Below are 24,588 nucleotides of genomic sequence, written 5' to 3'. Positions count from 1 at the left end.
CTAAGATCATGGATGACCTTGAACGCAGCAATGCAGAGTTGAAGGAGGAAGTGAATCAACTTAAGGAACAAATGTCCAAGCTCATGGAGTTTATACAAGAAGCTGCGAAAAAAGACAATGAAACGCCGTCATCCACTCCTGACAATCCACCTGGCTTTTCTCTTGCCCATGCTCAAGGGGTAGTTATGCCGCTGACAGTGCAGTCTAACAGGCCCTTCCAACAAGTTTCTCAGCCGCACGATGTCCAGTTTCCCCCTTATGGCCTTCCTCCAGGCTATGCACCGCCTTTTGTTGTCGACCCCACAGACAGTAACCCACCGGCCACTGCCCAGCTTGGCCTGACTCAGTCACAGGGTCCGCTCAACAATGCCATGAGAGTACCATATGCTAATGTCCCTCCATATGTTGTCCCACCAAAACAGGTGCCACTCCCAAATACCAGCCAACAAGACATGACTCACGTCTATTATCCCCCGCACTCCCTAACCGTTCCTGTGCCAAATTACTCGCCTGAGGTGGACCAACAACACCCTATTTCGCCAACACCTCGCGCTGTTGAAGACGACCAACCCAAAGGAAGGTTGCAGTTGCTGGAGGAAAGAATGCGGGCAATGGAAGGTGGAAATCATGGTTTTAGTGATGCATCAGGCTTGTGTCTTGTCCCGGATATTGTGATTCCCCCAAAATTTAAAGTACCAGAGTTCCATAAGTACAAGGGGACTACTTGTCCAAAAAGTCATTTGACTATGTACTGCAGAAAAATGGCTTCACATACCCATGATGAGAAGATGCTAATCCATTTTTTCCAAGGTAGTTTGGCTGGAGGGGCACTGAATTGGTACATGCATCTGGAGCGAATCCGCATACGCAATTGGGGAGATTTAGCGGATGCATTCTTGAAGCAGTACAAGTACAACGCTGATATGGCTCCTGATAGAATGCAACTCCAAAACACATTGAAAAAAGGAAGTGAAACTTTCAAGGAATACGCCCAACGGTGGAGAGAGCTGGCATCTCAAGTAGAACCTCCCCTATCTGAGAAAGAGATCGTATCGATGTTCATCGAAACTCTTCAATCCCCATTTTATGATAGGATGGTCGAAAGTGTGTCGTCGAATTTCTCAGACATGGTTATCATCGGTGAGAGAGTGGAGCATGGTATGAGAATTGGGAGGATTCCTGCTAATCACTCTGCAACCAGCAACATGAAGAAACCTGCTCAAAATTTTGGAAAGAACAATGAAGGGGAAGCTAATGCTGTCACTACCTACCAAACCTCGCAGTGGCATCAACCAACTCCACCCCAATCTTCCAACATAATACATCCACACCAAAACTCACCGCAAGACCAGGATCCCAAGTCCACTAATAACCAAAGAAACAAAGACAGGGTCCAGTTCGACCCCATTCCTATGACCTACACAGAGCTCCTGCCCCAACTTATCAAAGGTTCCTTGGTGGTTCCTTATCCCTTGGTGTCGTCCCAACCTCCATATCCGAGGGGATATGACCCCAATGCTAAGTGTGACTATCATGCTGGATCTATCGAGCATTCCACCGAGAAATGTCTTGCATTTAAACATAAGGTGCAAAAGTTGATCGATGCGAAGTTGCTAAATTTTGCTGAAAAACCAAATATTGGGAACAATTCGTTGCCAGGTCACAGCGTGAATGCAATTGGGGAAGATTCTGAACCTCGCTTGGTCCGAAGCGTGGGAGATATTAGGACTCCGTTGAAGCTCGTCTATATTGAAATGTGCAAAAGAGGAATGATCAAGGGAAGTCTCGATGAGGTGCAAATGTGTGGTTTCCACCCTGGTGCTCCTCATCACATTCAGGAATGCAATGAGTTTAGAGGGATATTGCAAGACCTTATGGATCAGAAACTAGTGCGAATAGGCCAATCTGGAGCGGACCATGAAGTAGCAATGAATAAGGGGCAGATCCCGATCTTTTCAAAGCCGTTGGTTATCCATTACACCAGGAGTGTAACCACTCCTTCTTCAGGTGGACCAAAGACCATTATTGTACAAGTGGACAAGACTAGCAAAGCCCGGCTACAAGAGATGTTTGTTGGTAGCTATGGAGCTGCCTTGGTTTCTACTGATCCCAAGTCGATCACCATCAAACTACCAATTCCATTTCCATTCAAAGATAGCAAGGCAGTACAATGGAAATGTGATTTTAAGATCGAAAATGTCAGTTCTGAAGCTCCAACTATTACAAATATTGGTGACACCATGGGAGTGACCAAACGCGGGCATGTTTACACACTAGAAGATTCATTAGAGACCTCATTTCGGGCACTGGAAATTGCCAGTGCAACGTATGTGAACAAAGAAATGCCTGACCTAAAAGCACAATCGTCAGATGCTCCTTTGATGGTCGCTAAAGTAATGCTCGAGGGAGGTTATGAGCAAGGAAGAGGGCTTGGAACAAGTGAAAAAGGGATCGTTGAAGTTCCAACTCCATTCGAAAATAAGGACAAATATGGGCTAGGTTACAAACCCACTAAGGATGACAAGAAAATGGTGGCTGCTGATAAAAGGGAAAAGAGATTAGCCAGGTTGGAAAATCAGGAACCCAAGACTAAGAGACTCACCGTCTGCAATCTGTCTGAGAAATTTCGAAGTGCTGGTTTTGAACTTCTGGGCCCGATAGCTGCGGCAGAAGAAGATATTCCGGGAATCCAGCATGCTGATCTAATTCGTCCATGTGCGCCAAATGAAAATCTCAATAATTGGAAGGTTGTCAGACTTGCCATGGTTTACAAATTTGTTTCAAAGTAATTGCATAATGCTTGTCCTTTTGCTTTGCCCAAAGTTCAAGATATCTTGAACATTTTGTGTTGGGCCATCATGTTTCCCTTGATTTATAATATTAATAAAATGCATTTTGAATTTCCACCATAATCTCTTCTTATACTTTGTTACCCTTTTCTTTGTCTTTGCTTAAGCCTTTTGTTGCCAACGTTCTTCATATCCCCTCCCTTTTATTTTTAACTAACAACAATGCAGGGCTAAGAATGATATCCTCGAGGGTGACAATGCTAGTGTAATATCGCCTTATTTTGACTGCCTAATCAATTAAGCCAACGGGGAACTGAAGATGAGGATGAACCTCCCTCGAAACTTTTGAGCAGTCGAGGTCGTGAATAAGAACATCAAAAAGATTGAAAATGATAGTAACATATGAAGATTGACACGACATGCTCCCTTTCACCTTGCACGGATATCGCACTTCCATCGCACTTCAACTGGGGCAACACCATTTTTCCTAGTGTATGGAATGGAGGCAGTCTTACCAATTGAAGTTGAGATCCCATCACTGAGAGTGTTAATGGAAGCTAAGCTGGAGGAAGTTGAATGGGTTCAAACCCGATTTGACCAATTGAACCTCATCGATGGTAGAAGGCTAACCGCTTTGTGTCATGGTTAGCTATATCAGAAAAGGATGAAAAAAGCCTACGGAAAGAAGGTGCGTCCTAGGGAATTTCAAGAAGGGGATCTAGTCCTTAAGAAGATTTTGCCCACTCAAAAATACCACCGAGGTAAATGGACCCCAAATTATGAAGGTCTATATGCAGTCAAAAGAGTATTCTCTGGAGGAGCCCGTATCCTCAGTGACATGGATAACCAAGATCTGCCACACCCCGTAAACTCTGATGCAGTAAAAAAGTATTATGTTTGAAAAGCTCGCTGGATCGAAAGATGATCTAAGCAAAAGTTAGAGCCACCCGGTGGACTGAAAACTCAAAAACGAGCAGCCCACGCAAAAATTAGGGTAAAAAAAAAAAAAAAAAGGTGTGGTTTTGATCTTTGTTGGGATAACTCTTGCGAAGGTAGAAGTCTTGGCTAGGGCAAAGGAGATGCTTGTAAAGAGGGTCATCTGGGGCAATCAAGAAGATCAACGCGGCTGGTTGATGGACAGGCAAAATAAGACGAAGTAAAGCTAGCACTTCTCATCCAAGGAGGTGTCTTCTTAGTACTCTACCATCGCCCACACATCTTTCCTCTTGTACCTTTTATTCATTTGATGAATAAATTGGCTTTTTTTCAACACTTACCTTTTGAATACTAATAAGCTCCTTTTCATCTGATAACCCTTGTGTTCATTTTGCATTTCATTATTATTATGCATTAAAGGGAAGCATGTTGTAGCATATAGATGCATCATTTTGGGCAAATTTTGTAAGCCTTGTAAGCTTGGCAAAATCTGAGTCAAGAATACAGACGGTTAGACCACAGAGAGTCTTAACAATGACATACTGCCGAGGTTGTTTGATTCAGAGTCCAGCAGCAACAGGTGACAAATAGACTTGTGGAAGTGGAAAACAGGGGCAAATGCTGCGTTCTAGCTCATCCTGGGGTCCTCGGATGCCGGATGCCAGTTCAAAACGAAACAAAACAAAAAAAAATCAAAAATCAAAAATCAAAAAAATCAAAAATCAAAAATAAAAAATCAAAGGTCAGGTAGATGACGGTTTGGGTTACCAAAGGCACACATAGTGGGCCATCTTCCAGTTAGGGCACACGTAGTGAACCCACTCAAAGGCGCACGTAGTGAGCCATCATCAAATCTCTCTAAGGTACACGTAGTGGACCTACTCAAAGACCACGTAGTGGTTTCACATCTCTTTTTGTTTTCGGAAGACCACGTAGTGGTTCCGTAGCTTGTTCTATTTTTCGGAAGACCACGTAGTGGTTCCGAAGCTTGTTCTCTTTTTCGGAAGACCACGTAGTGGTTCCACATCCAATCAGGATGCACGTAGTGCATCTGTTCAAGGGCGCACGTAGTGGGCCATCATCAAGTCAAGGGTACACGTAGTGAACCCGATTAACGGCGCACGTAGTGAGCCAAAATCTATACAGGATACACGGAAGACCACGTAGTGGTTCCGTAGCTTGTTCTCTTTTTCGGAAGACCACGTAGTGGTTCCGCATCCAATCAAGATGCACGTAGTGCATCCGCTCAAAGGCGCACGTAGTGGGCCATCATCAAGTCAAGGGTACACGTAGTGAACTCGCTTAACGGCGCACTTAGTGAGCCAAAATCTATACAGGATACACGGAAGACCACGTAGTGGTTCCGTAGCTTGTTCTCTTTTTCGGAAGACCACGTAGTGGTTCCGCATCCAATCAGGATGCACGTAGTGCATCTGCTCAAAGGCGCACGTAGTGGGCCATCACCCGGTCAGGGGGCACGTAGTGCACCCGCTCAAAAACCACGTAGTGGTTTTGCATCTCTTTTCTTCGGAAGACCACATAGTGGTTCCGCATCAAGTCAAGGGTACACGTATTGTACCCGTCCAATGGCCCACGTAGTGAGTCAAGGTCTATCCTTGGTGCACGTAGTGTACCCCGCTCAGATACCTTTTCTTTTTTTTCTTTTTCGGAAGACCACGTAGTGGTTCCGCAGTTCTATTCTTTTTCGGAAGACCACGTAGTGGTTCCACAGTTCTATTCTTTTTCGGTAGACCACGTAGTGGTTCCGCAGCTCTATTTCTTTTCGGAAGACCACGTATTGGTTCCGCAACTCTATTCTTTTTCGATAGGCCACGTAGTGGTTCCGCCCACGTAGTGGTTCTGCAACTCTATTTTTTTCAGAAGACCACATAGTGGTTCCGCAGCTCATTTCCTTTTTCAGAAGACCACGTAGTGGTTCCGCAGATCTTTTCTATTTCTCAGGAGACCACGCAATGGTCACCTATCTCGCTTTTCTTTTTTCGGAAGACCACGTAGTGGTTCCGCCATTTATTTCAGTTTGTGTTTCTCGGTCTCATGTGCGCTTAGTCACTTTGACCATGGAGTTGTGGGACAAAATTAGAGTTCATATCTTTACTTTTATTTTATCATAGCAATTTGATAACAATTGTTACTCCTATTGCCTATGAAAAATAACAAGTAAAGAGGGGCAACTGTGAACACCTAATTTTGTCCTACTTTTAATAAAATTAATTTAATATAAAAAATAGCACTCAAAATTATATTAATAGTAGTTATTTAAATGATTTCAGAATTATAATATTAATTAAATAAATAAATACGAAAATAAATATTAAATACCAAAAATAAACTAGATTGTTTCTAGATGAGCTTTTCTTCCTCTCCAAGAAGGGTGAAGAATGATTCCTAAGAATATTCTAGGAGTGGTGAGAAAGAAACCCTAAACCTGCAGCTATAAATAGAGAGGGGGTTTTGGTGGTGAGATCATGTTCAGGGAGAGGCAGAAAGAGAAAAAAAAACTGAGTGTTCACTTTGAGTTGTAGTTCCATCTTTGAACTACAACTCTAGAATACAAGGTAAGAGATACCCAGTGTGAGAGTGAATTTGATCATTGCTCGATTTGAAAAGCAGCGCAAAGTGGTAGCAGGGTCATCAAGTCCTAATTTATTTGGTTCTTCAACCAGGTTTGATAACGTGATACTCTTTAACATATGATTTTGCATCTGGTATAGAAAACCATATATTCTCAAAATAACCAAGTTTGATTCCCCCTCCCTTATATCTCTGCTTTGCCTTTCCTTTGAATGCATACTGGAAAACAAACTATTTTGTTTTTCAAAATAAGGATTAAGACCAAAGGAGACAATCACCCTCGTCCCCCTGTCTCCACTCTGCTTTCCACTGTTTCTGTTTTTTTCTTTCCATTCATTTTTTTTCTTAAAAAAGGGAAGGATTTGATTCTTTAATTAAAAATCAATATGTTCTAACATATTATATGCCGTGGACTTCTTTTTTTCTTTTCTTTAACAAATCAAAATAAAATCTTTCTAAATATCAATTTAAACTAACGTGAATTCTTAATGGTTGGCTATTTTTGTAAATAAAATACACCCACCAACGTAAATTGATCTCTTTTCTACATAAATAAGACATGTTAATATATCAAATCTTTTCAAAATAAAAAACACAAATCAACTAAAAATGTTTTAAGAACTACGTGGCTTTGAATTCTCCATCGCACTTTGCGGATACGTAGGAGCGGGCATCAACAACCGTCAAGCCAAATTTGTAAATAATTTTTTTTTTAATAAAATATAAACTAATCTTTTATCGAAATCATTTTCTTGGGGTGGAATAAATAAAAAGCTATTTTCTTTCACACAGTTAATTAGGGTAACCATTTATAAATGGATGCTTAGGGTGCTAGTACCTTCCCTTTGCGTAATCGACTCCCGGATCCAACTCTGGTTGCGAAGATCATAAGTTTATGGGTTTTCCGATGTTTTCCCACTTTAAAAACATTGGTGGCGACTCTTCTGAATTCTAATGTTTGCAACGCTGTCCCGTCGCAATCCTGGTTGCGACAGTTGGCTTGAACATTTGTCCCTAGTTGTCCCTTTTGAGCCTATTGAAGATTTATTTGTTAGCCAAATGATTGGTTGAATGAGAGGTTGGAATTTGGGGAGTGTTGGTCCTTGCATTGTATTGGAGCAAAGTAAAGTTGGAAGTGTCTCTTGCCCCAAGTGTAAAAGAAAAAAAAGGGAAAAAAAAGAAAAGCACTCCTAATCGAAGTTGGAGTTTCAAGAAAAAAAAGAGGAAAATAAATTTGTAAAGGGGTCAAGAGACTTGTGCTCTTAATGTTTCTTTTTGAAGTTCCGGGGTTACTAAATTGGACCACACTCAATATGTTTTGAAGCCTTAGTATTCCTTAGGGGCCAACCTTGTACTTCACCTAGCAAACATTTTAACCCTTTGAAGTCTCTTTGAATTTTTGCTTGCTTGATCTCGGTTGCTCTTGAGTGAATGATATTCAGAACCTATGAACTGCTTGTGTGCTCAGTGCACTATATCAATATCTTATCCTAGGATTTTAGATGTATATGCTTCTCATGATGGACTCTAGTCTCTTCTTTGTCTAAAAGTTATGGATTTTTGTGTCTTTCTTTCGGAACCAGCTCTAGTTGCTTAATTCCCCGGTTTTGTGATAAGTATTCCTTGTTGAGCACTTGTTTTGGGAGCATTTCTTGCGCTTAAGGGCAAGCGAGTTGTGTTTACGCTCGAAGGCGACCTGTGGTTGAGTATAGTGGTGTGATGACCCTCGTTTAGTCTTGTTTTTAGGGTCATTCTTTGTTAGTTTTCAGTAGTTTTCTTATGTCTCATATAGTATTTCATGCATTCTCATGCATTTTTATCTTTATTTGTGTTTTTGCTTTGTTTAGGTAATTTCATAGTTTTATAGGGTCTTTAATTGCATTTTAGGGAAGTTTAGTGATTTCTTGAAAGCACCACTTGTTTTGAGGGCTTTTGTGCGAATAATCTCTTGGAGTTCCTAGATCTTTTCCTTGCTTTGGATGCAAGTTTTCAAGTCTGAAACAGCTGAAGGAGGTAGGTCAAGAGGCTTCGAGACTTGAAAGAAGCTTTAAAGGGGAGTAGAAATGAAGTTCAAAGGTTTTTTGAGCGTGCAAGTGCCTATTCAATAGAAGGTTGGGTTGCTGATTCCTGAAGATGGCGCTCAAGCATATTTTCCTGTGCTTGAGCGCCCACACTCGCCTATATTTTTTATAAATAAGATTTTAGTCATTTTCATTCGGATCTCTTGTCATTTTTCTCATATTTCATAAGTTTAGAAGCTTCTCCAAGACCTATGTTCCAGGTTCTATCTTTATTTTATTGTATAGATTTCATAGCCATGCCTGGCTAAATCCTTCTTGCTTTGGGTTCTTTGCAAGACCTTGTATGTCTTAGTTGTGATTCCTATTTCTATTCATGTTGTTTCTGAGTAAACCCTTGAATCCAATTACTATGCTTTATCTTTTAAGCTTGAATGCATGCTAGCTTTTTGATTTTCTATAATCATAACGAAAGTTTGTTATAGATTAGGGACTTGTTGTGGGATTACCCCTTCTATGCTTGCTGCTAGGAATAGAGGAAGGGTTGGGGTTTGTTGGCATGAATTGCATGCTTATTGCCTTGAGAAATTGTTTTGGTTGGCAAGGAATTGTGCCTATCCTTTGACTTGAAAGGGTTGTCTATGCGAGGCATCGATAGATGACTAATTAGGTTAGAGCATCAAGGAGTGACTCAGAGCTTTGTGTGTAGAAAATGGTTACTAAAACTAAATTAGTTGAGCAAGAACCCAAGGCATCTTCATCATTGACCAACACCGCCTTACTCCCAGAACATGACAAAAACCTTGACAAAGCTGCAATTCTTCTAGTTAATTTCTGCACGTCCTTAACTAAAGGTGGACTTTGCATTTCTAAGATGGCCTTGCACTTGTTAGGATTGACTTCAATTACCCCTCTCGCAATCATAAATCCTAAAAACTTTCCACTTTGAATACCAAATAAGCATTTTTCAAGATTGAGGCGCATGTTGTGTTTCCTGATCTCCCCCAAAGGCTTCCGCCAAACCTGAACAATGTTTAATCATTTCCTCATACTTAAACACCATGTCATCTACATAAATCTCCATGTTACGCCCCTCTTGCTTTTCAGAACCTCTGTCCATTAACCTCTGATATATTGCTCCTGCATTCTTTAACCCAAAAGACATGGTTTGATAGCAATTATTTGCCTAGTTGGTCATAAATGCTGTCTTTTTTTCATCGGGTGCATTCATTCTAATTTGGTGGTATCCTGAATATGCATCCATAAGGCTAAGCATTCCAAATCCCGACGCCCTATCTACTAATTTGTCTATGTTTGGTAAGGGGTAGGACTCCTTTGGGCAATGCTTATTCAAGTCTGTATAATCGGTACACATTCGCCACTTACCATTGCTTTTCTTTACCATAACCACGTTCGCAAGGCAAGCTGGATATTTCACTTCCCTTATGAAACCAACTTCCAACAACTTGTTAGTTTCAACTTTCACAGCAGCTGCTTTATCGTCAACCATCTTCCTCTTAAACTGAGCAATTGGCTTCGGCCCTGGATTCAAAGCCCACTTGTGACAAATAAATCTGGATCAATCCCAGGAAGATCTTGTGCATTCCATGAAAACAAATCCATATTTGCCGCTAGAAGTTGAACTAATATGCTCTCTTGGCTTGAAATTAAGTTTACTTCCACCTTCAAACTTCGTTCGCCAACTACCACCTTCTTGGTCTCTTCTTCAGGGGTCATCTTATGATAAAGTAATACTTCACGAGAATCCAAGCTAACTTCAGTTTGGTCCACACTAACTTCATATACCAGGTGTGCTTCTTTCACTGCATTTTTTTCCATGTGACCATACTCCTTAAAACTTTCTGAATAACACTTTCGAGCCACCTATAACACCCCGATTTTGGTGGCGTCACTTTAGTAACCAAAAAGAAACTTAAAGCGGAAAAACGTGAATATTTTTTTTTTCGATATTGATGATCAAATTAAAGACTGAAAGGAATGAAACTCGACAACAAAAGATAACAGAACTAATATACAATAATATTTACAGCCCCCGCTGTAAGAAACAAACCACGTCACGAGTATCCTCCAGTGACGGGAAGTAGTAGAATGTAACGCCCGTAGGCAATATGTACAATCCAAAGGAAAAGTTTAGTGTCCGCAACACCATCCCTCAAAAATGAGAATAAGTTAGCCCAAACGGCCTAAAACAAGACCCCCTAGTCCAACCAACTCTCTGTGATTTCCGTAGGGAAACCACACAAAAAGCTATCGGCAGGAAACTACCCTGTCCCCAAATAGAAACGTGACGGTCAGAGCTAAGACTCTACTCCTACACTAATCATGTCTCGAGGAGCCCACACCAGCACTCAATCCTACATGCTAGCGTGATCGTCGTCCGAATCTGAATCCAGAACGACCAAGTCTATGTACACCATCCTACCTCCTCTCGCTACCCCGATGCGCTCCTGTGCTAGCCTCATGAGCTTAGGGCCCGAGCCAAAATCATCGATGACAGCAACAGTGGGTGAGCTGGACTCCGCAGAAGTCCCTCCCACAGGCTCCTCCTCTGAGGGGTCCTCATCATCAGAAGATGACGGTGGTGGTGGTGCTCCTACTCCTGGTCCGCAGTGCACGCCGGGTGGCAAGTTGAAGCTCACAGTGTACCTCCTCAGCACTCCCTCCGTCAGGTGTCCCAGTCGATCGACGCGGTCCTCCATAATCCTCCCCGAATAAGTCGCACGGTGGCCAGCGGGGTCGACCACCCATGAACCGGGGTCATCCTGGTCCAGCATCTCAAGCCGGGTCCCCCCCCAAGGATGGACCATCGTAAACTAGTCCGCCATGGACATCTGACAATGGGCGTAGTCCGCCAAAGCACACACAGAAGACGCGAGGGTCAACTCCAAAGAATTATGTAAATAATAAATCCAATAGGTAAAGATAAGGAGTAGCCACTTAGGCTTATAAGTCAGAGATAGCATCCTAGAGTTGTATATTTCACAATGAATATAAAAGACGATAATAACAATTAGCATGCATCAAATAGGTTTAACAAGTATCAATCACACTCAGCGACTAAGTTAGTATGCATGTTGCGTGAAATGCAATGCAGGTTGACAAGATGCATTCCGGAAGGATGGGCATCAACGAGTCAGCCCTAGCACCAGCCACGGTGAGACCATTTCTTCTCGCGTGTCTCTTATACCACACAAAGTGTAGTCAGATCAGCAGTGAACCCGAAGGTCTGCCATTTCCGTCTGCTACTAAGAATCACCGCAGTGTTCTTATATGGAAATCCGGGGCTTATGACCATTTTGGAATCCACCGAGGTCCGGTATCCCGCCGTGTATTAACCTCAAAATGAGTGCATGAATACAAAGTGATTAGCCAAACAACGTCTCCGACCTCACTCGACACGTCGCCACGTGTTCTAGCTAACTTATTGTCTCTAAAAAGAATACCCTAAGGTGAATGTCGATTCTGCGAAAAAATACAATTAATCATAAACAGAGTGCAATCACTCACGATAACTCTTCGAGTCATCAATGCTTTCACGAAGTCTCACGCTTCAGTGAAGTCTTATACAATCACGAAGTCTCACGCTTCAGTGAAAATTTATGCTTTCACGAGGTCTCACACCTCAGTGAATTTACACACTTGCACGAAGTCTCACGCTTCAGTGAAGTTCCATGCTTTTCACGAGGTCTCACGCCTCAGTGAAGATCCATGCTTTTCACGAGGTCTCACGCCTCAGTGAAGCTTCTCGGCTCATCCCTTGGATGGCTAAACAAACTGCTCAAAGAGCGAAGGAGTATCGACATACTCAGGAACTTACAGTTTCCCCAAAACTTGGATTAGACGACACTTCTCATTTTCCAAAACTAATATTCAATCCTAAGCTTGCATCCGAGATTATTATCTTTATTTAAAGGTTTAGAGGTTGTTTAATATCTTATGAATTTTCCTTGTAAAAATAGTTTCCATTTAGTCTTATCGTAATTCCTATGAGTTTCAAAGATCCCATAATCCCAAGTAATTCCCAGAGAATGTCTCGATCCACTAAAACAATAACAAGGCCCGAACTCCGTTCGTCCCGTCAAACTTTCTCAAAAAGAAACCTCATAAAAGTTTGGCATGACTTGCCCGTTATCCTCACTCTCCAGCACCACAGATATATGTGTAATAGCATAGTTAAATTAGCACAGTCCAACAATCATGGCTCATATATCAACACATCCTAGATTAACCACGTAGCACTTAGCATATAGAGCAGATATCACACATCCTAGATTAACCATTTAGCACATAGCATGTGATTCAAACTCAAAAAAACAGTCAATAGATGAATAATCATCATTGTCAGCCGAAGCCTCAGAAAACATTTTCCCAGTCAAACACAAACAAGTTCATAAACAGTAAATCAAGTCGAATGCGTCGACACCTAAAGCATTAGCTAATAGTTCAGTGAGTAGCCCTCACCTGTAGCTCCTCCAGGGTTCTCCTCAAACGCTCCTTCACAATCCACGCCTTGTTCTTCGGGAAATTCCTCAAAAGAACCTTTAGAGCAAAAACCACAGAATTCCATCATAATCAGTCAGAAACTCAGCAATCAATACTTACTAAGGTTACACGAAGTAGCATATACTCCGAGGTACGATAATCTAACGAAATCAGACAAGTTTTCAAAAAAGAAATTTTCTTCCTCCCCTAGGGTAGCTCACGGCCACACACAACAATTGTGTGCGCCGACTTTTCTTCGATCAAACTTGGTTCCTAGGTTATTATTAGTCGTAACTAAGGTGAATCTAAACTCGGAAAAATTATCGAATCGAAAACTGTCGCAGGGGTATTTTGGTCAATATTTTTAGCTCAGAATTTCAAAATTGAAATTTCGAAAAACAAATTGGATGGGGACGTCAACAACGACGTTTATGACGACTAATCCTACTAGCACTAAGCTAAGTCGAAAGTTTTCAGCTTAAAGGATGAATCTTTGCCTAAAAATGGGTATTTCCTATAGAAATGAATTCCGGCGGCATTTCGGCGACATTCGGCAAAATGTAATCCGCTAGAAGTACTCTTGGGCACGTAGGGAAGAGGTTTAGACACAAAAATCAATCTATTTGGACAGTTTTACAAAAAGCTCCAAACTTTGAGCACAGAAAGACATAGAAGAAGACGACAGAAATGACGATCAGAAGTGAGGGATAGTATCTATACCTCGTAGTCTTCAAGTAGCAAGGAACTGTGAAGCAATCGGGCAAGAAAAGGCGAAAATATTCTTCTCCTCCTCCTCCTATGTTGCTCGCGGGTTTGGGAAAGAAAATGGGTAAGTTTTGTGAAAATTTCTCATTTTCTTGTTATTTATAGGTTTTGGAAAATGCGGAAAAATGAAAATTTCGCGATTCCGATTTTTCCGGCTTCATTCTCCGTGAATTCTAAGATAGGTTTTGGCGACAGAATTCCAAAACTCAAAAGAGGTTTCTTGGAATTAAGGTAAACAATTCAAAGTCGGTGTAAATCTATTTTACCCGAAAAACTACTTTTTGCAGTGAATGTCGGAAGAGAAAACTTCCTTCTGAAGAAAGATTGGAAACATCAAGAGAAATGGGTGTGCGCGTGTGGAATCTTCATTTGAAGCTCCGAATAGAAAAAGTCTTCGTCAACCGTTCATTTTAGGTTTCTTGAACTATCAGGGTTTTAGTTTCGGCAAACCTCCGAGGATTGGAATCAGACATTCGTACATTCTAGGGTTTCGCATCGAAACGCTTGTTTATAGACGATCAAGATAAGTTTTAACATTTCTCTGAAGATTTTTGGAATTAATTTCCATCGTGCCTTTAAGTGTAAATTAGCTATTTACTAGTGCCCTTGCCCTAGGTTTAGGCGAATATTAGTCGTGCTATAACTTTTATCGATTTTGATACAATCCTTAGACTTTTCCTGAACTTTCTCCTTCATAAAATTTATTTCATTCAATAAACTCTTGTTTAGGTTTCCTTTCACGATACATCAAACCTAATCGTGAATAGGAATTTTATTCACTTATCCTAAACTTAAAAACTTGGGTCTTACACCACCACTTGATCAACCTTCGAAATTCCTACGCCCCCTTTTGTTAACTGTTGGTTAATCTGCAAGTGTACATAATCCACCCAGTTTTAAAATATCGAACCACAGGAAATTCAGAGAAAATCGTTGGTTTAAGCTTGAAGCTTATGAGAAATTCTGATTTCAATGTTGATTGTCGGTGACAAAATGTTGTCAAAAGAGCAATTGTAAAAACGTTAGAAATACGAAATGTAAAAGCGCTTTGGGTTGTCGATTATCTATTCCATTCTAGTAAACCTATCCTATGCATGTGAAACCTTGAACCTATCTTTGATGCTATAGCCTATCCAATTACTTTTTGATGCCTCACATAAGCAATTCTCTCAAACTAAAAGTTAAGTCGAATTCCTTGCGAACTTAAACATTCATTTGAGGCTCTAAGCATACATTTTCAGGCCAACACAACCCAACCTTCCTCTATTCCTAGCAACAACCATAGAAGGATCAATTTCAATTCAGTTCCCTAAACTAGAATACAACTTCCGTTCTGATTTTAGTTTAGCATTTAGCAAGTGTGCACTCAAGCCAATCATACATAATAGAATTGAAATCCAAATAAAGAAACAAGAACTCATGCATAGAGAAAGGATTAACAACTGGAACTCTAAAACCCAAAGCAGTGAAAAGACTAACCAAGCATGACTAGAGAATTCATACAAGAATAATGAAAATGAACCGGAAAATTACAAAGTGGAAGCTTCGCACAAGCCCCAAGTTGCTCCTCAGCTTCTAAACTTCCAAAATATCAAATATCACAAGTGTCACAAGTGTTTTTTTCAAAGAAATGACAAAATCTTATTTATAGGCAAAATGGGCGGGACTGGGCGCTCAAGCGCTAGAAAAGCATGCTTGAGCGCCAATTGCTCAAGCCAAAACATAAACTTTTTCAACACATTGGCGCTCGAGCGCTAGGCAGGGACGCTTGAGCGCCAACCATCAAAACCAGCCTCCTGAGCTTCCGTTGAATTGGCGCTCAAGCGTTAATTAGGGGCGCTTGAGCGCCACATGCACGCTCATAAACCTCTTGAACTTCACTTTTACTCCACTTTAATGCTTCCTTCAAGCCTTTAAGCCTCTAGACCTTCCATCTTCATCTGATTGAACCTAAAACCTTGATGAACAAGCTAGGAAAATATCTAGCAACTCAAAGGTTAGTTTTGCACAAAGGCCACAAAACAAGTGAAAACTTCATAAAACCCCTAAACTTAACTAAAATGCAATAAAAGTCCCTATAAAACTATGAAATTACCAAATCGAAAAAAAAAAAAAGATAAAAATGCATGAGAATACATGAAACACTACATGAGACACAAGAAAAAGACTCAAAACTAACAAAGAAATGACCCTAAAAACAAGACTAAATGAGGGTCTTCATTAATGGATACTTGGCTATTAAGTGCCTCGTTGAAATGATTGCTCCAAGCCTGTTCAATGAGGGTCGCCTTATGAGCACGTTGTATGGAGATACACATTTCACAACCAGAAACTTAATCGCAAAACACTCTTCAATTTTGCCTTCGCCAAACACCGTGTTCAGCTCCTCATACCCTCGAACAAACATCTTCTCTCCAGAAAACCCTACCAACACCCCATCATAAGGTAGTAAATTTGATTCAGTCAGCCCAAGTTTTTCAAAAGCATCACCATAAATCAAATCAGCTGAACTGCCCTGGTCCAAAAGTACCATTTCAATCTCATAATCGGCAATCTTTAACATTACTACAATCGGATCATCTTCATGAGGCTGAAGTCCTTCAAAATCTCTAATAATGAAAGTAATATCGGGCTAATTGATTCCCCAACTTCCCCAATCATTAGAGTATACAACATTGATGTAATGAACATACCTTTTTCGAGCTGAGGTTAGTCACTCCTCCGCCTCAAAATCCCCAAAAAATGGAATGGATTCGTCCCTTTGTTTTCTCTTCCTGATTGCTTCTTCGGTTCTACATCATCAATTTCATTTCCATCATCATCGCGGTTTGTGGAAGTTCCAGCATCATTTGAATCCCTTCGTGCCGCTAATTGTTTCATACAACTTGCCTTTATCAGTGCCTCAGTCTCCTTTCTTAGCGTAAAGCAATCGTATGTGTTGTGTCCATAAATTCTATGGTATTCACACCACTTGGATCTGTCTACGTTGCCAGGTGGACGTTTCAGTTCTTTCGGAAAACGAATAAGGTTCGCCTCAAGACACGTGTGCAAAGCCTCTGTTAAAGTAACCGCCAGTGGGACCACACGATCTTGTTGATTTCTGGTCCAAGTCATGGAGTGTCCATACCCACGATTCCTGTACGGTTGAACACGATTTCGAAAATTAGAACGGTTGTCGTAGCGGTTCATGTTGTTGTATCCACTGTCGCTATTTTCAACTGCTTGCTTCGGACGCTGATCACCAACTACTCCCTTCTTCGAATCGAACTGCTGCCGCTGCCTAGCAACCACTGCGTTTGGGCGGTTTTTCTTTATCTCATCGCTCTGCTCCTCCATGATGAACCCTTGAACCCGAATACGCAACTCTGCTATTGTCGCTACGGGCTTTCTGCTCGAATTGTTGTTTAGATTTCCTGGTTTTAAACTCAATTCGAATGCGGCAATGCAAATTTATGGCATTTTATCTTCCAAATGTACCGACAACTAATTGAAACGCCCCATGTATGAGTGCAAAGTCTCATTCGGGTTCTGGTGTACATTAAACAACGTTGCAGGCGTGAGCTTCTATGCGCGGCTAGTTGAAAACTGAGAAAGAAATTTCGCCGATAACTCGGGGAAATTAAAGATTGAGCGTGACAGTAAAGTTGTGAACCATGTCATGGCTGAATTGTTGAAGGTTGAAGAAAGCATTTTTCCCTTCAAAGCATCAGACGCGCCTATGATAACCATCTTGGTATTAAAGTATACCAAATGGTCCTTCGGATCAGTATCACCATAGTAGGAATCCAAAACAAGAGTTTTCAGATTATCTGGGACGGTTGTGTTTCCTATTTCCTCCGTGAAGGGTTGAAAATCCACCACCGTCTCAGCCATTCTTCGATCGCCCTCTCGCAGACCCCGAACTTGGTTGAGTTTAGTGAGTTGAGTCTGTAATTGCTGATTGTGTTGGCGGAGATAATTTAAATCCGCCATGATCCGCTGGAGAACATCAGGAGGAACATTGTCTGAAACGACTTGATTCCTCTCTCCGTTCGTGCCAGATCGAGTCACCATTGCTGGAAATTCTGAAGCCTATGGATGTTTTTCCGTTGGCCCCACGGTGGGCGCCAATGTACAGGTATATAACTGAAGTAATCGGGCTAAGCAAGTTTGAGATCGAGAGAACTAAAAGAAAACAAGGAAAATGCGTGAAAAGATTAGATCCCCAACCGCTTAGGTGGTGTCTAGTATTTATATTCTGAGTTTTGACCTGTTCAGGTCATGGGTCGCCCGGCCCATTTATTATACATATATATCAAAGCCCATTAGGTTACAATGTTGATACGCCTATATCAGTACAAACACTAATACCAAGTGTGAAGCTGCAAGGGGGGATTAAGGTGTCAGTTAAATTTTGACAGCTTCCATTATATTTTTTCGTGATTCATACAGAAAAAAGTATTCTATATAAAGCAACAGACACAAATTTGACTGGTGAGGTGCAAGTACTCTTTGGATGTTATGAAATCTTCAGGAACCGTTGACATCACAAAATTTTATCATGCATGATCTGGAATATTTTGGTAATGAGAGTATCTGTCCCTTAACTTTCCCCATGTCAATATCAGAATATCGCAACCAAAAAGCTGTACATATAGTCACCCGCTCTAAGATTGCCGCATTTGCCAACACAAATTTTACCAGACAAAGCTCATGCTCTTTCACATTAAATCCATTAAACTGAAATACTCTGAAGCTTGACAAAAAGCAAAGGGGCACTGATGCAGCAGCCAAAACATCTTTATTCAAGTCACATACTCCCTGAAATTATTTTGGTACAATGAGTCATTTATCACTCTATTGTATTATATCTATATAGTAAATAAACAAGGAGTTTGAATTTCTGTTATGTAAAGCAAGAAAACTCACATTAAGTAAAACAAGAGTATCAAGAAATGGGGAATTGTGGAGAAAGTGCAACAGAGCTTCACCAGTAACCTCATTCAGTTGCAGATTAGTCAACCTTCCAAAGGCAGGCAAATGGTTGAAGATACCTTTAGCATTGATTAAGACCTGTGTGACAACAACAAAAATGATTCAAATTCGGGATAATTTCGGCACAGCCAAATGTACTTCTTAATAGTTCAATCTCCATACCAGATCAGTAGATGCCTGTGGTTGTAGTTGAAATATATTTCAAAACACATAGCTTTGTCATTATAACAAAACAAGTTTATGCTATGCAAATGCAACCACAGATAAAACTACTATTCCACACATTTCTCTGCATAATTGTCATTCACGTATCATGAAGCCAAACCATACCTTGTAAAACAATAATTTCAGTTGTTCCACTTGATGGATTTGTCCGAGAAGCTTTCGTGCTTGAAACACAAGTTTTTTGATTCTGTCCATTCTATCTTCATCAATAACAATCACAATAGAAGCACTGCGAATGGATGACGGATCAAATAGAATGATCTCTTGTTCAAGATCACCCTCATAAGAAAAATCTGTTAGACATGTGCTAAAAACCTTAATGGCAGATTTACAAGCTTCATTTGATAAGGAATTCTTAATGGAAAGCCTTTCAAGTAGAGGTGCTTGAATACTAATGTCCTGCATAGTTGACCACTCACATCCTCTAGCTTCAAATACTTTGAGGACTGGGAAGCTAAGAGATATGTCATTGGAACAAGTGCAGGAATCACTCACTAGTCTAACCCCGGAAATGTGAAGGCTTTGAAGGTTTGGGAGACAGGCAGAGATTGGAACATTAAGAGTACATCTCATTTGAAGCACCAACTCTACAAGAGAAATGCAGCTAAAAAGGGAATTGGAAGAAAGAAGGACTTTATCAGCATACTGAATGTTAAGCTTTTGGACTCCCCTTTCTAACACAGAGGAGATCCATGCTCTCACTTGGGGTGAATCATAATTATAACATGTTAAACAAAGAGAGAAACCCTGTATGGTTGAATTAGCAAAGTGAAATAAAACTGTGTTCACAAAACACACAAACTCCTCTTTCTGCATCTTCTTGCCATGAATGAGCAAACTGTCATCAAACTTTAGACATTTTATAGATTTCCAAACATCAATCCAACTTTTAGACAACACATTAGTCCGAATTGCTTCTATAGTCGGAAGGAAAGACAGCATGTGACCCAGAATGCTCTCATGTAAATTGCTAATCATGTCCATTTCTCCAACTTCTGTTGCAGCATTTGAATCCATGATCAGTACCAAGCACCTGCTTCACAAATGTAGACAGTGTTCAGTAATTAAGTGGGAATAAACAAATCTATAGTGTCATGTGTAACAGTAACAACTAACAACCATTCAAGCAAGCACAATATGACTGGAGACTAGAACATACTTAAGTGAATAAGTATGCAAGTACATTCCTGAAAAATTAAGCCAAACAGTTCTTTACAATTTCTGCAGAGTGGATGAAAAAAATTGTTACCGAAAGGATTAAGATAAGTACAACCTTTATAGACGGCAACAGCTAACATGGAAAAATTTGGAAGTTTTTAAGTCACACCCTTTGGTGCTTGTATAAGTATTTTCCACCCGAGATTATCATATTCGAGCCGAAAACATTCATATTATTATCATTGTAGGCTAATTCTTCAAACGGAGATTTTATTCTTCTATAAAACTCGAACCTAAAACTTTAGTTAAGAGAAATGTATTATTTGAACTAACACTCCGTTAGTATTACAGGATTAGAGTTAGAAACACTAAAAATGAAAAAAAAAAAAAAAAATTAGAGGTGCATATGACACCACCGCTACCGCAGCATCTATACGGGGTCATGTGGTCTTTGGAACTGCATTGGGTAGGAGGTTGTTGCCATTTGTGTAGCAAAATAGGCCACGTAGTGAATGCTGAGCTAACTTTCACAATATGTTTGGTAGGCCCAACTCATAACAACAACAATCATATTCTGTTTGGTAGTGGTCCTAGTTTCTAGTAGAAGTTATTTATGATTTTACTAGGTAGTTGTTAAATGTTCTGAGTTTTAGGAGATGGTGCCGTAACTGATTAATTATACAGGAATAATGGATCATATTTAGTAGGTGTTCAGTTATGTTTTTTTTTTCTTTCTAAATAGCCGTTGTAGTGTTGAGTAGTAAATGACAAGTTTCAGTTTTAAATCTTCCACCATTATTTTTTTGATAGCGTTTGGTAGATAGGTGAGAAAGGAACGGAATAGAACATATGTGATATGTGTTTTATTATGTGTTTGTTGTGTTTAAGGATGGAAGGAAATATGTCAAAAAAACAACCGGAACGAAACACTATGGTTCCGTGGAAAAGGATGAAACGGAACTGAACACCCACTTAAAAATTTTACTTGGTCCAAGATGCCCCTAATATGTATTCGAAATCTGTTATATTCAAACAATATAAAATCACCTTTTAAAGTGAAAAACAATTGTTGACAAGCTTAAATAAATTTCTGCTTTTAAAAAAAATCACTTAAAATAAAACTAATTATTTTTTTCAAAATTAAAATCACTTTTTTTAAGGAACAACAAAAGAACAAATTTGAGTGCGTTTGTTTCAGTTTATTTTTAGAAAAATCACTTTTTCATTTAAAAACAATTTTGTGGTTTTTTTAGTTTTTCAAAAATTCATTATTTTAAAAAAAGCTAGAAGCATATTATTTGGAAAAGCTACTTTAGAGCGCGTTTGTTTTAGCTTATTTTTAGAAAAATCACGATTTTCAATCAAAAAATCATTTTTATCTTTGTTTCAGCTTTACGAAAATCATTATTTACAAAAAGTTGAACGCATATTATTTGGAAAAGGTACTTTGGAATGCGTTAGTTTCATCTAATTTTTAGAAAAAAAAAGTATTCGATTAAAATGAGATTTTTATGTGTTAAGTTCAAACGCATCATAACGTTTTAAAATTTAATTTTGATCAATAACAACTTTTATATAGAAGCACTCATATTGTCAACTAAGCTTGTCAATTAATTTGAATTTCCGGAGGAATTCAATTTGCATACAATGCTTCAACATTCAATTGCTACAAAAGAAAAAGCTTTAGAATTCACAAGATTGTCTGGCATGCAAACAAGTTCAAGTCAAGGCTTTGCTCCATGTAACACCCCGATTTCGGTGGCGTCACTTTAGTAACCAAAATAAACTTAATGCGGAAAAACGTGAATATTTTTTTTTTCGATAATAACTAAGACAAGACTGAATTAAATAAAACCCAAAAGCGAAAAGCAATAGAGCTAATATACAATATATAAACAGCCTCCGCTGTAAGTAACCTCGTCACGAGTAAACCTCCAGTGACGGAAAGAAAAGTGTAACGCCCGAAGGCAAAATGTACAAACCAAATCTAAAGGTAAGTGTCCGCAACACTATCCCTCCAAACTGAGAATAAGCTAGCCCATCGGCCTGAAGCAAGACCTCCTAAGTCCAACCAACTCTCTGTGATTCTCGTAAAGAACCACACAAAAAGCTATAGGTGGGAAACTACCCTGTCCCCAAAGAAAACAAATGATGTTCAGAGCTAAGACTCTACTCCTACACTAATCCCATCTCGAGGAGCTCACACCAGCACTAAAACCTACATGCTAGCATGATCGTCGCCCGAATCTGAATCCAGAACGACCTAGTCTATGTACACCATCCGTCCTCCTCTCGCTACCGCGATACGCTCCAGTTCCCGCATCTCAACCCTAGTTCCTCCCGAAGGATGAACCATCATGAATCAGCCCGCCAAAGACATCTGACAAAGGGCGTTTGTTCGCCAAAGCACACACAGAAGACGTGAGGGTCAACTCCAAAGAATTATGTAAATAATAGCACCAATAAATATAAATAAGATAATAGCCACTTAGGCTTATAACTAGGGATAACGTCCTAGGGTTGCATATTTCCACAAAGAATATAACGACTGTAAATCACAGTTAACATGCATCAAGTAGAACTAACAAGTATCAAACACACTCATCAACTATGTCAGTATGCATGTTGCATGAAATGATATGCAGGTTAACCCAGTCAACCAATATGCAATCCGGAACGGATGGACATCATCGGATCAGCCCTTCACCAGCCACGGTGGTGCCATTTCGGCCCGTGATGCCTCTTACTCCAACAACAACGGTAGCCAGATCTGCTACTAAGAGTCGCCTAATAGCGCTCTTACGCGGAAATCCGGGTCTTATGACCATTTTGGAATCCACCGAGGTCCGGTATCACGCCGTGTATTAACCTCCAATCCACCGAGGTCCGGTATCACGCCGTGTATTAACCTCCCATTTCACCGAGGTCCGGTATCACGCCGTGTATTAACCTCCAATTCACCGAGGTCCGGTATCACGCCGTGTATTAACCTCCTATGTATGCATGAGTGCAATGTGATTAGCCAAACAACGTCTCCGACCTCACTCGACACGTCGCCATGTGTTCTAGGTAAATTAATGTCTCTAAAAGCTTACCCTAAGGTAAAAGTCGATTCTGCGACAAAATACAATAATCATAAAATGAGTGCAACCACTCACGATAACTCTTCGAGTCATCAATGCTCTCACGAAGTCTCACGCTTCAGTGGAGTCTCACACCTTCACAAAGTCTCACGCTTCAGTGAAGTTTTATGCTTTCACAAGGTCTCACGCCTCAGTGAATTTACACACTTGCACGAAGTCTCACGCTTCAGTGAAGTTTCATGCTCTCACAAGGTCTCACGCCTCAGTGGAGTTCCATGTTTTCCACAAGGTCTCACGCCTCAGTGGAGTATCCCGCATTCACAAGGTCTCACGCCTCAGTGAAGCTTCATGCTGTTCACGAGGTCTCACGCCTCAGTGAAGATCCATGCTTTCCACAAGGTCTCACGCCTCAGTGGAGTATCACGCATTCACAAGGTCTCACGCCTCAGTGAAGCTTCTCGGCTCATCCCTTGGATGGCTAACAAACTGCTCAACGAGCGAAGGAGTACCAACATACTCAGAACTTACCAAACTCCTCAACACTTGGATCCGACGACACTCCTCGCTTTTCCAAAACCATGATTTGACTTCCAATGCCTTCCTTCGAGGTTGTTATCCTTACTTAAAGATTTTGAGGTTATTTAAGGTCTTATGAATTTTCTTTATAAAATAGATTCCATTTTGTCTTATCGCAAGTCTTATACATTTGCAGGATCTCCCAATCCCAAGTCGCTTCCAGAGGATGTCTCGATCCACTAAAACAAAATCAAGGCCCGAACCTCGTTCGTCCTATCAAACTTTCTCAAAACTCTCAAAATAAAATCGGCATGACCTGCCCGCTATTCTCACCATTCAGAATCTCAGATTCCAGTGTAAAGCATATTTAAATCATCACAATCAACAACATGTCATATATCAAGAAATCTCAACATTAACACTTAGCACTTAGCATATAAAGCATGCACCACACATCCTAGATTACCCACATAGCACAAAACATGTAAGTAAATCTTCAAAAACATTCAGTAGATGAATCATCTACATTGTCAGCCGAAGCCTCAGAAAACATTTTCAATCACACACAATCTCAGTGCATAAACAGTAAACAATGTCGAAACATCGACCCTAAGCATTAACTAGAGATTCAGTGAGAAGCCCTCACCTGCAGATTCTCTAGGATTATCTTCTAACTCTTCCTCACAAGCAAAGCGTTGCTCCTCAGGAAATTCCTCAAAAGTTCCTTTAAAGCAAAGTCACAGAAAACTATCAGAATCTATCGAAAACTAAGCTATCGATACTTACTAAGGTTACACGAAGTAATCTATACTCTAAGGTACGATAATCTAGCGCGAAAGACAAGTTTTCGGAAAAGGAAATTTTCCTCCTCCCCCTCTAATAGGCTCGGCCACTTTACACAATTATGGGGCTCGATTTTTCTTCGATCAAACTTGGTTCCTATGCTTTCATAAGCCGTAACTAAGGGTATTCTGAACTCGGAAAAATTATCGGATCAAAAATTGTCGCAGGGGTATTTTGGTCATGATT

The 24,588-nt window shown here is 40.3% G+C and overlaps 2 protein-coding genes across 4 annotated transcripts; one reads left to right on the top strand and one right to left on the bottom strand.

Annotated features, from left to right (window-relative positions):
* The first annotated feature begins 8 nt into the window (after positions 1-8).
* Positions 9-2,789, top strand: LOC130744214 (uncharacterized). The gene has a single exon (XM_057596406.1). The coding sequence runs from the start codon at positions 9-11 to the stop codon at positions 2,787-2,789; it is 2,781 nt and encodes a 926-aa protein (XP_057452389.1).
* Positions 2,790-17,787: 14,998 nt separating this feature from the next.
* Positions 17,788-20,319, bottom strand: LOC130742967 (F-box/FBD/LRR-repeat protein At3g14710-like). 3 transcript variants are annotated; one of them, XM_057595078.1, is made up of 4 exons: positions 20,076-20,319; positions 18,908-19,835; positions 18,512-18,655; positions 17,788-18,403 (listed from the first exon to the last, which is right to left on the bottom strand). In XM_057595078.1, the coding sequence occupies exons 2-4, from the start codon at positions 19,817-19,819 to the stop codon at positions 18,113-18,115; spliced, it is 1,347 nt and encodes a 448-aa protein (XP_057451061.1). In that variant the 5' UTR covers positions 19,820-19,835; positions 20,076-20,319; the 3' UTR covers positions 17,788-18,112. The 3 variants fall into 3 exon arrangements, with proteins under 3 accessions (XP_057451061.1, XP_057451060.1, XP_057451062.1); XM_057595077.1 differs by having other exon boundaries at positions 19,962-20,080; XM_057595079.1 differs by lacking the exon at positions 20,076-20,319 and adding an exon at positions 19,922-20,065.
* Positions 20,320-24,588: the final 4,269 nt, after the last annotated feature.

The sequence above is a fragment of the Lotus japonicus genome, chromosome 3 (genome assembly GCF_012489685.1).
Source record: "Lotus japonicus ecotype B-129 chromosome 3, LjGifu_v1.2".
Lineage (NCBI taxonomy): Eukaryota > Viridiplantae > Streptophyta > Magnoliopsida > Fabales > Fabaceae > Lotus > Lotus japonicus.
Note: the sequence above shows the minus strand (reverse complement) of the source record. Positions and strands in the feature narration are given on the sequence as shown.